Source organism: Phascolarctos cinereus, unplaced genomic scaffold (assembly GCF_003287225.1).
Source record: "Phascolarctos cinereus isolate Bilbo 61053 unplaced genomic scaffold, phaCin_HiC Scaffold_9;HRSCAF=440, whole genome shotgun sequence".
In the NCBI taxonomy this organism is placed as follows: domain Eukaryota; kingdom Metazoa; phylum Chordata; class Mammalia; order Diprotodontia; family Phascolarctidae; genus Phascolarctos; species Phascolarctos cinereus.
In genome coordinates, this window is record NW_027556402.1 from 198,946,611 (window position 1) to 198,958,726 (window position 12,116).

At 36.8% G+C, this 12,116-nt stretch overlaps 1 protein-coding gene across 2 annotated transcripts in view; it reads left to right on the forward strand.

Annotated features, from left to right (window-relative positions):
• Positions 1 to 12,116, forward strand: part of LETM1 (leucine zipper and EF-hand containing transmembrane protein 1) — an 87,394-nt gene that overhangs the window by 22,273 nt on the left and 53,005 nt on the right. For both annotated transcript variants that reach the window (XM_020992228.2, XM_020992229.2), the window contains exon 3: positions 10,222 to 10,675. In XM_020992228.2, the coding sequence (XP_020847887.1) occupies positions 10,222 to 10,675 (454 nt within the window). The remainder of the gene's footprint in view (positions 1 to 10,221; positions 10,676 to 12,116) is intronic.

Sequence of the window (12,116 nt, forward strand, 5' to 3'; positions counted from 1 at the left end):
TAGAGCTGTCTCTGCCTCAAGGGGGTGCCAAAGAGGAGGTGGACTAGTACCAAGCACAGGCTGCATCCAGGGAATGATGTGGGGACCTTGGCTGATAACTTGCTGTTTGCTACCAACTGTGGGTGAATGGCCTATAGTCTGGAAGACAATTCTAATAGAAAAGAAACTGCAGGGCCCAGATAGGACAGGATAAAACATCCTTAGCTCTGTTTAGATTCAAATAATTCAGTTTTCCAACCATGCAGTATCAAATTCACCTCATAGCCAGACTGAGGAATAGCCAGGGGGGTAACATTCCTTTTCAAAGGAACATAATAGGAAACTGAGCCAGGAGGATCCCATCTTAGACTGAGGCTAAAATTGTCCTCTCAGCTTTTCCCAATGTTGACTGCTCACCAGTATCACCTTCTCTGAGTAGCTTGTGGCATCTCTCCAGATGGTGGATTATTACTTATCGATGGATTATGATCCATCAGACACCTCAAAATAAAATCCTGTGAGCTTTTACCTCAAATAGCAAGTTTCACTAATCACAGCTTAGGAAAAACTTTTCCAGGATTTACATCTCAGATTTAAATTTGTCCTGGTGTAAAAAGCCAATCATTAGAGATTTCTATACACTTGCAAATTCTCAGCAAGCCATCCATAACCCAAGCAAGCTTTTTGGCTGGTTTACACATTAAAACAATAACCAACAATAGCTAAATTATTTTAGCGGTAACCAAATTATGAAAAGTTGCTTGACATAACTGATATAGAAAGTTTACCAATTTGAAATTTGAAACAAACCCATTACCAATCAGGTGACTTCAGTTTTGTTAAATGCACTTCTAAATTACGTCACGCAGAGAATCAACATCTCATCATTAACAGTTAAAACTACAAATTTAAAAGAGTGTACTTACCCAAGTTTGGAGGCTAGCTTCATTACGTTCAGCAGGATGTGCTGAACCTGGGTGATGCTTCAGGCAAAGGTTGCTCTAGAGCCCAAGCCCATTGCCAGTGGGGCCCATGCTGTAGCTGCTGCCCCTCACCCCTCCTTCCTTTCCCAGGTTGGGGAGGGCGAAATCAAAAGTGAGGGGTAAAGGGTGAAACTCACTTCCTCTCTTCTCTTATGAGTGGGGTTAACATACCTTCTTGACTCAAGGGAAGGGAGTGGGAGAAAGGAGTGACCAGGGTTGTAAGGAGGAGTTTCAAAACTCCTTAATGATCAATCAGAAAACCTCCAAAATCTGCCAAGATATTTTTAGCTGTTCCAACTTTCCCTGTAACCTCCATGAAGGAGGATTCAGAGGTGCAGAGGGAAGGGAGTAAGTAAGCCTCAGGGAACCAAAAGGCAACTGCAGTTTTCCCCAATTCCCTAGCGCCGAGGGAATTAACAGAATTGAGCATATACTTCCGGATAGGGTGTCCGTTCTTGTCCTCTATGCTGCAGAAGGTATACTCAGGTCCATGACCTTGAACTGACCCAGTGGACTGAGGGCCTGAGGGTGTCAGGCCAAGTGTGAGACAGCCTTGTAACTCTCTGCCAGAAAAGCATGTCCAAGCCTTGGTGTTTGGAGAGCCACCCCAACTGCAGAGCAAGAAAGGAGGGGAGGGGGAGGCTTACGTAGCTTCCAGTCTTGGTTGGAGAAGAATTTGGGGTTAGGCAGTTTCCCCGTACGGGCCACCAAAATGATGCAGTTTAGGGGTTCAGGGGTCCTGGGACCCCAGAATCAGAACATGCGGGTCCTGCCTGAAAGAATTTGACCCACGCCTTTTTTCAGCCCAAAGACAAGGTTTATTAGAACATTGTCATATTGGGCAGACTCTTAAGGAGTCTGAACATGAATAATCAGTGGCTAGATTATAAGAATCTAAGCAGTGGCTAGATTTTAAGAATCCCAGCTGTGATAATCTTTTAATTAAAAAGTGAGATCTTGTTATAATGATGAGATTTATTTTGTTGCATGACTAATAAACTGGTTCTAAAGGCAGTTCCAAAAGAGAACATCATTTTTTGAGAAAATGAATGAATGAAAATGCATTTAAGGACATACTATGTGCAGAGCTGTAGGGATACAAATGAAAAAGCAAGTCCATCCTTGCTTTCAGGGAGCTCACATTCTATTTTGGGAAACAGCAAAAGCACAAGTGAGTGTATTGGTTGACATTTGGCTATCTAAAAAAATTTCAGCCATTTGATTTGTGCTCCCCCCCCCTTGACCTTTCTGCAGCATTAGCTACTATATACTTGTGGTAGTCCCAGTTTTGAAAAACAAGGAAAAAACTTTATACAATCAAGGACTATCTTACTAATCAAAACTACTAATAAATGAAAACTATGACATCTTCCTCCTGTCTTTTCTCTCTACTCAGGTTTCATGATATTGCTCTCCTAGTTCTGCTACCGGTCTGATCATTCTTCAGTCTTTTTTTATAGATTATTCTTCATATCCTTCCTGGTAGTAGTAGTAGGTCCCATAGCTCTGTTCTGGGCCTATTTTTTATATACTCTCTTTAAATTTATTGTATTAAGTTGCCATGTATCTTTTATGCAAATGACCCCCAGATCTACATATCTAACTCATTACTTTTCATAATTACAGAATTGCCCTTCATTGCCAACTGCCTGTGAAATATATCTTCACCTGGACATGCCATCTGCATCTTAAACTTAGCATGTCCAAGATGGAGTGCATTATCTTTCCCCTTTAACTTGACCGTTTTCTAGACTTTGCCCCATCTGTGTTGAGCACTATCAGCCTTCCAGTGGCCCAGGTTTATACCCTCAGAGACATCCTTGATTCTTCCATTTTGCTAATCCCCCTAATCTCGTCTTTCCCTCCCCTTCCCCCAATATACCATTAGTTACCAGGACTTGTCAGTTGTACCTCCATGAAAATTTTGCATCTCTCCCTTTGTCACCATTCATATGACCAGTATCCTTGTTCATCACTTATTTTCTGCATTGTTGCAGTATTCTTCCAGTTGGTCTCCTTGCTTCCAGTTTCTTCTTTCCAGTCTATCTTTGACACAGTTACCAAAATAATCTTACTTAATTTTACTTAAACCTGGTCACTTTCCTGCTCAGGAATTTGGTACTACCAGAATTTGATTTTATCAGAATGCTGCTAAAATCAAATGCAAGTTTTTCAGCCTGGCACTTAAAGGCCTCTGTTCTGTCTCCTGTATTCCTTTTCCCCGATCTGCTATGAGCTCCTCATTACTTAGCAAAGTGTCTGGCACATAATAGGCACTTAATAAATGTTTAGTGACTGACTCTTCAGCCTCCCTAATGGAGGAATATTAATTCAAGAGCATTTAAGCACCCATTTTGTGAACTGTATATGACATTGCCTATAAAAAGAATGGTTTCTGATCTTCAGGAGTTTACAATAGACATGAGGACCACTAGAAATTATAATCTTGCCTAAAAAGATTGTTCATTGAATAATGTAATAAAGAAGTTTATTGCTTGTAAATTTATCCAGAGATAAAAAGCACTAATGGCATTTAAAAAAAAAGAAAGAGATAAAGTCATTTATTTCTGGTGAGTTGATGTCACCTTTTGCTTTTTAATGCAATTTAGCCGCTACCTTCAGTTATCTGCTACATCCATTTAAATGACTCAGTATCAAAATTCTGCAGTTTCTTTTAAGGAATTCATATAAAAGACTAGTAAATTAAAAATTTTTACATCTAATTTTTTGTTGAAGGTGTCAGGTTGTTGACTTTGCTTTTCACATATCTCGCTCTGTTATGAAAATTTTAATCAAACTTTAGTTGATAAAAATGATAATAATGATTTGTTATAAAGAAAAGGGCATTTAGTTTTTTCGCTTCCTTAAGTATCTTAAGAAATAAAGTGTTTAAAAAATGTATCACAAGGCTTGACTGTAAGTTTTAATACAGTTGGTTTCTGAGTTCACTGTGACCCTGATAGATGTGCCATCAAAGCATGGTAGAGATCAGTCTTTAAATTTATTGTTCTTTAGATTCTACCTTTAGTTTAAAAAAAATTACCTGAAATAGCCTTTGATAATTTGAAATTTATTTCCTCTTATGTCTTCCAACATATTATTCTAGTAGGTAGCATCAAATATGACCATTAGAATTTGAGGGGGAAATGGCTTTATAATTGTGATTCTTCCAAAATAAATTAAATTGGACCTTTTTACAGTCCTTCTTCTGCAGTATTTCATGATCTGTGCTGCATAGCAGTCTCACTTTTTGACTGAACAATTCATTCTGAAATGCTGAATTCTGAAGCTGGGGTTTAGAGATAAGATTAATTAAAACCTAATTTCATTTTAAGGTTTCTGTTGTACTGTAGAGCAGTGGCAGGGAGCAAATTTTACTACTACTTAAGCATTATAAAGCATAAAGTTCTTTAAATGCTTTACAAATTAATTACAACTTTTAAAAAAATCCATAACATCTGATGATGAAAGTGCCACATTCTGTGAAATTAAACTATTTTATTCTTGTAGAAACCAGTTTACAGTGTTTTGAGTAGACATTTCTATAAAAATATAAGAAAAAAGTATGGCCAACTCACTATTTTTGTTAAGAGGTAAGAGATCCAGCAAATATTGATTGAGTGTGCACTTCCATATAGATACCAAATAAATAAAGAAATCATAATAATAGCTTAAATTTATATAGTGTTACAGTTTACAAAGCTGTTCAGACCTACTTCTGGATTAGTGTGGATTACTTCAAAGAAGTAAAAGGAAAAAAGCCCCATATATTCCAGAAGATTTTTAGCTGGTCTTTTGCAGTAAGAAAAAAGAAACTAAATGGGCGTCTATTGATCAGAGAATGACTGAACAAATTGTGGGCTGTTTATGCTGTAAGAAATGTTGAATATGGGGAATTCAGAGAAATATGAGACGACTTGAATGAACTAAATGTCAGAATGAAGTAGACAGAACTAGGACTACAGTGTACAATGACTACAGCAATATAAAAGAAAAGAATGTGAAGAGTAATTCTATATAATTATGTGTCATGGGCTCACAGAAAAAGATAAAGCATGGACTTCCTTCTTTTTCTTAGAAAAGCAGGCGCCTGGGGGCAGCTAGGTGGCACAGCAGATAGAGCACTGGCCCTGAAGTCAAGAGGACCTGAGTTCAAATTTGGCCTCAGACCAGACATTTGACACTTACTGCTGTGTGACCCTGGGCAAGTCACTTAACCCAATTGCCCCCCACCCCCTCAAAAAAAAGGGGCCTGGATGTGGAATGCAGCTTATGGTATTAGATGTCATTGCTGTGTGTGTTGGTTTTATGTTACAAAGGAAGGCTTACTGGGTGGGTATGGGTATATCTGGAAATGATTGATACTAAAACAAAAGGTATTGTTAGTTAAAAAAATGGCATTTAAAAATTTTAATCATCTGAAATGAGTGTTGAAAATATACTTTCAAATTCTAAGATTAAAAAATGATCACTTACTAGCATGTGGATTTAGAGTATAAATATGTAGAAAGAGCTTGATGAGGTATTTTTTATTATAACCAGTACTTGAATTTGGGGCATTAATGATCTCAGTTTGAGAGTCATATTTATTTCCCATGGTAAGGGCAAGGGATTTTTGAAAGTCTCATGCACCTTATCAGAGCTGGTGCTAAGCATTTAAAAAAATTTCTTTTTCCAATTATATGTAAAGATTTTTAACATTTTTTTAAAATTTTGAATTCCAAATTCTTTCCTTTCTTCCCTTCCTCTTCTCTCTCATTAAGAAGGCAAGCAATTTGATATAGATTATCCATGTACAGGCATGCAAAACACATTTCCGTATTAGTCATGTTGTAAAAGAAAATACAGATCCCCCTTTCCCCTAAAAAACCCAAGAAAAATAAAGTAAAAAAAAGTATGTTTTTACCTGCATTCAGACTCTTATCAGTTCTCTCTGGAGGTAGACAGCATTTTCATCAAGAGTCCTTCATAATTGTCTTATGTCATTGTATTGCTGAGAAGAGCTAAGTCATTCACAGTTAATCATTGCACAATATTGCGGTTATCATGTACAATGTTCTCTTGGTTCTGCTCACTTCACTCTGCATCAGTTCATGTAAGTCTTCCCAGGTTCTTCTGAAAACATCCTGCTTGTCATTTTTTATAGCATAATATATGTGTTCCATCACAATTATATACCACAACTTGTTTAGCTACCATTCTCCAACTGATGGGCATTTTCTCAGTTTCCAGTTCTTTGCCACCACAAAAAGAGCTGGTATAAATATTTTTATACTTACCGGCCCTTTTCCTTTTTTTTTTTTTTTAAATCTCTTTGTAGTGGTGCTAAGCATTGTTTAGAAGTGATGAGATCCTTAACTAGAATGGCATGTAAGGAAAGAGAATGGGACCAGATATAAGAGAATCTTAGTTAGAATAGATAGGCCATGGCAATAGATTGGATATGAGAGGTGAAGGAGAATGGAAGGTGCCTTTGATGTTATGAAATTTTGTGAATGCCAGGATGGTGGTACCCTTAGAGAAGTAGTTTCCTGGTTAAGAATTTAGGATCAGACAAACAAATGGGAGAAGGATCCACATGTACAAAAATATCCATTGCAGCTCTTTTTGTGGTGGAAAAAAAAAGAAAATGAGGGACAAACAACCACTGTTCTTGAAACTCAAAAAAAAAAAAGTTACTCCTAGGATCTTCATTTGGGGAAGGGCCTCAGACAGGCCAACCTCTATTTCCCTCCTACCTGTGCTGTTGACCTTCCCAACTTCTATATCATGCTCCCACATGGTACCTGCATCTCTTGCTTGTCCTTTTCTTCACCCACCCTGATCTTTTAGCTCCTTTTTATGCATTGTCTTCCCCCATTAGAATATGAGCTTTTTGAGAGCAGGGGCTGTCTTTCTTTTTGCTTATATTTGTATCTCCATTACTTAGCACAGTGCCTAACACGTAATAACAGCTTAATAAATGTTTGTTGCTTGTTTCCTATCCTGCACTTTGTAATCAGCTCCCTTAATTGTTTACTATTTCATCCCCAATTCTAACCTCTTTCTTATACTTCCCTCTTCCTGCTCCCCATCCCAGCAAAGTTCCGCATTTGATTTGTTATATTTCTGTACTGTGTTCTTTATGTTTTCTTAATCTTTCTTTTGCTACTAAGAATGACATCCATGAAATACCTCTTCTTTCCATTCTAGTCTTCCTATAGCTGGGTGGCTCACTGTAACTGGAGTCAGGAAAACCTGAATTTAAATCTAGCTTCAGACAGTCATGTGACTATGTGACACTGGAGAAATAACTGCTGTTTGCCTCAGTTTCCCCATCTGTAAAATGTAGATAGTTGTAGAAAATTCTTCCCAGGATTTTGGTGAGGCTAAAACAAGATAATCTATGTATAGTGTTTTGCAAAATTAAAGTACTATAAAATGCTATTTATTATCATTTAAAAAAAAGAATTTAGGATCAGAGGTCTTAGATTAAATGGGAAAAAGGAAAACCAATATGCCCTTCCCTTTTTCTATTATGATTATGAGAGGAAAGAATGGAGCTTTTTAGTTCATTTGAGATCTTATCTAAATCTGCCTACTTTTTTTTGGTGAGGGTTAAGTGACTTGCCCAGGGTCACACAGCTAGTAAGTGTCAAGTGTCTGAGGCCAGAATTGAACTCATTTCCTCCTGACTTCAAGGCTGGAGCTCTACCCAGTGTGCCCTTATCTGGCTACATTTTGAGAGGTGGAATAGGGTCTCTTACTGAGGAAAAAAGGGAGAGTAAGGCTACGGCTAAAAGTGTGATGCAAAGGTCTAAGCCTAAGGCATGAAGTAGCTAGCTTTAGAGGCTTTTCAAGCAGTGCCAGATCATGTTAGAACTACTGCTGCCTGTACACAAATGGCCCTGGAGATTTTCCCTCCTAAGTGAAGTTTTAGAGTCTTTATGTCTCTAGCTTTAGAATAGTCCTTGACATATTATTAAGTAGTAACTGATAACAAGTAAGCCAAGCAGTCTTTCTTTTCATTCTCGATCTTTATTGTGTTTTTCTTTTTAATGGAAACTATTATGTAATGCAAATTGTTTTCACAGTTAGGTTTTTGTTGAAAAATATCCGTCTTCTGTATGTATATTTTAATCTTGCTTATGAAAGTCCCCAGTGTTTGCTGAGCTGCAGAAGTGGTGCTTGGCACTGCTGTCACCTGGTGATATCTACTAGTATTGCAGGCATAAGGTTTAGGGGGAAATAATGAGGGTTTAGAGACATCTTGAAATACTAACATATTACATTGCAAGTTTTTTCCATATCTTTATCTTGTTCTGATAGATGAGAAGGACTTGGTGCAGTTAGCATGATCTAATAGGAACAAGCTGATCTGGAGCACCTCTTTAGAGGAAATTACTCTTCAATTTGGATTTTACACTAGATCTTTTCCGCAACAATAATGAACATAAACACCTTGTTGAGGAAGAGACTTTTAAAAAAATTTTTTTTTATTTTTATTTTTTATTTTTAACATGTGTTTTTGAAACTTTGGCTTACAAATTTTCTCCCTCCCTCCCTCCCCACCCACCCTCATTGAAAAAAGGCAAGCATCTCGATACAGGTTGTAGATGTGTAGGCTTGCGAAACACTTCCATAGTAGTCATGTTGTGGAAAACTAAGTATGTTTCCCTTCATCCTGTCCTACTCCCCATTTATTCTGTTCTCTTTTGACCCTGTCCCTTCTCAGAAGTGTTTGCTTTTGATTATCCTCTCCCCCAATCTGCCCTCCCCTCTCTCAACCCTCTCCTCTCTTGTCCCCTTTCCCCCTTGTTTTCCTGTAGGGTAAGATAGATTTCCATACCCCATTGTGTATGTTATTCCCTCCTTACATCAAATCCTTTGAGGATAAGATTCATTTATTCCCTCGCACCCTTCCCCCTTTCCCCTCCACTGTAAAAGCCTTTTCTTGTCTGTTTCATGTGAGATAATTTACCACATTCTACTTCTTCCTTTCTCCTTCTCCCAGTATAATCCTCTCTCACCCTTTAATTTTATTTTCAAGATATCACCCCTTCATCTTCAACTCACCCTGTGCCCTATATCTATCTATACATATGTGGAAGAGACTTTTAAGGCATTAAAGTATTAATGATTAATAGGTGTGAAGCTACTGTGTGTGTGTTTAAACAATTTTTTGGTGTCTCTTATTCTTTGCTTCTGAATATAATTTTCCAAATTTTATTTATCTTTGACCCTTACCTTTGACCAAATTTGCATTGAGGTCAAGTATCAAAGTACTAATTGATCTAATTTGGAGAATCTCAGAGGGTGGTGATGAGGTCCTGTAGGCAAGGTATTTGGATATACAGGTCTAGACCTTGGAAAAGACATTGGGGAAAACTGTGGGAAACAGCTCCATTTAGAAAATAGCTGTATAAGAGAGCCAGGGTTGGTGAGATATCCAGAATGGGGAGGGATTGGGAAGGGCTGGTCTATGACATTAACTACAGAGAAGCTGAGGAAGATGAGACTGAATTATTTATACTTAACTGATTATACTTTGAATATAACTCCCTTGTGTTAAAAATTTACAAGCAGTTCAAAAAAATCAACTAGGAATTTTACCTTTTATGCCAAATTATAGAAGGAAAAATTCTTCCCCTTTTTTGAAGAATTGTGTTATGGGGATATTTTGGAGGCTGTATGATTCCTGAGAATCACACATTCAGAGCCTGCCTATTGACCATAAAGATAAGCTTGATTTATACTTTTTTGGGGTACCTTGGGATTTAGGAAGAAGAGGAAAACCTCTTACTTCGATGTAGATCAATCCCACAATCCTGTCTTCATTGGTATCATGTCTTACCCAATTGAGCTAGCCAATCAGACCACTTCTGTGTTTTCTTTTTATTCAAACTCTGTAGGAACCAGCAATTCAGACATTTATAAATAGGTCACCTTGGAGGCTAGAGACTTCAAAATTTCCCTTTAATATTATTTATATAGATTTATGGTAAAAGAAAAGTGGTTAGTTTCTTGACTCAAGAAGCAATTTTTTTCAGTAAATAGTCTACAGTGAATTACTCTGAAGACATTTTAACATGAAGCATTTAGTTAGTATATTGTCTTAACTGATTTTAATGTTATTTGTCCAGAGCCACTTTATACAGGTATTTTTTGACAAAGTATGGCATATTAGTTCACTTTGTCTTGCTATAGCTGTATGTAGTTTTTAGATCTTAAGTTAAATTCCTTGATTGCTCACTGTTCTCTCTCTCTCTTTTTGTTAAAGGAATATTAAGTTTGGTTGTTGCACTCATGTCCACCCTGTTTACATTTCCTTCAAAAGCGATCACTTAAATTGTTGGACTAAAAGACCCGAACAAACATATATGGTAATAACATCTCCTAAATCATGGACGCTTCTTTCCCGTTTGTGCTCTCTGGAACCTCCACGCGTTTCTGTGCGATGCTTGCATTCTTCTTGTCCCCTTCGAGATGACTCAGTAGTGGAAAAGTCCCTGAAGTCTATTAAGGATAAAAATAAGAAGCTTGAAGAAGGTGGACCTGTGTACAGCCCCACTGTAGAGGCGGCTGTGAAGAAATCACTTGTTCAAAAGGTTGTGGATGAGTTGAAGCACTATTATCATGGTTTCCGATTGTTGTGGATCGATACAAAGATTGCTGCCCGAACACTTTGGCGAATTCTCCATGGTAGCACCTTATCTCGGAGGGAGCGGAGACAGGTAACAGGGAGTGAATGTTTTTTATTTCCTGTGTTTGATTTTGCTTGATTTCATGTTACTTTAAACATTCTTAGTTTAAATGGGTTAGGAACAGAGAAGTTATTTTTTTGTAGGATTATGTAAAGTATTTTCATGCTTTATGAGGACTAATTCATGGTTATGCTTATATGGAAAAAAGATCCTTCTCTCCCCCAGTCTGCCTCCCCCCTTCTTTTTTAAGTGTAAAGATTAACATTTTGAGAATTAATTCAAGGTAATCTATAAGCCAGTGGCCTTTCTAGATGATTGGGCTGGATGGTAGAAGACTTCGATCTCTTCTTACTGAGTATCCATCCTAGAGACTAAATGCTTCGTTGTTCTCTTCTGCACTTAAAGAAAGGAATAAACCTATTCTCTCAGGCAATTATGTAGGAATTTTTGAGGAGATTCACTGAATATGTTTTGATAAGTTCTTCATGCTCTTGGTGTTGTATAGAATATATGTAGAATTATGAATAATTGATATGCAGTGTAGTACTTATTAGGGAAACAAAATTAAGACACATTGAAAGCCCTAAAATTTGCATTTTAGGTATCTTTTAAACTAATGATATAGAGTAATCATAGTAATACTCAGATGTTTAATACTCTAGACAAAAGCATTAATAGAATGTATTTTTGTAGTGTTTTCACTGAGTGCTGTAAAGGGATGTATCTGACAAATATATTGGGTTTGTATCAGCAGTTTTTGTGTTATTAAACTTGAAGAAGAAAAAAGAAAAGCATGTTATCCTGATCCAGGAGAACTTTTTAGATTCAGGTCTTTTCCCTGAAAATGAATATAAGAGTAAGAGACTTGGAAGGACAGATGAACTTTGTGTACCCCCAAAACAATTGAGTTGAGACTTTGGAAAGTAGGAAGGATACACAGATTACTACTTGACTACATCAAAGTCTTGGAGTCCTATGGTCTGAGTGTCTGTTAGTTTGTTCACTGCTTGAAAACTAATGAAACGTTATCCTCATTTGGGTGTTTGGAATAAAAAAGAGAAGCTTTATGAAATCCTCTATACAAGTGTGTGTGCATAAGCACAACCTTTGAAAGGAAAATAATGGAAAGCTTTTTTCAGATTTCTTGTTTAAAACATTCAATGACAATTACTGGTTATAAGTTTTACATTTTTTATTATGCCTTGTTAAAAAGAGTAGGATGTTTGGTTGTGATCTATAAAAATGTGATTTCTAATTCAGCTTTTCAAATTCTAATAAGTTGTTTTTTATTTGTGTGATTTTTTTTCAAATAGCTTTTATAGAGGGGAAATGCAAAATATTCAAATCCAAAAAATCCAAATAGCTAAATAATCTTAAGTAGTAATAAATAAACTCAATTTGGAATGATTTAATTGAATAATTTAATTAAATAATTTAGTTTTCTAGGTGTAATTTGTATCATTGAATAGCT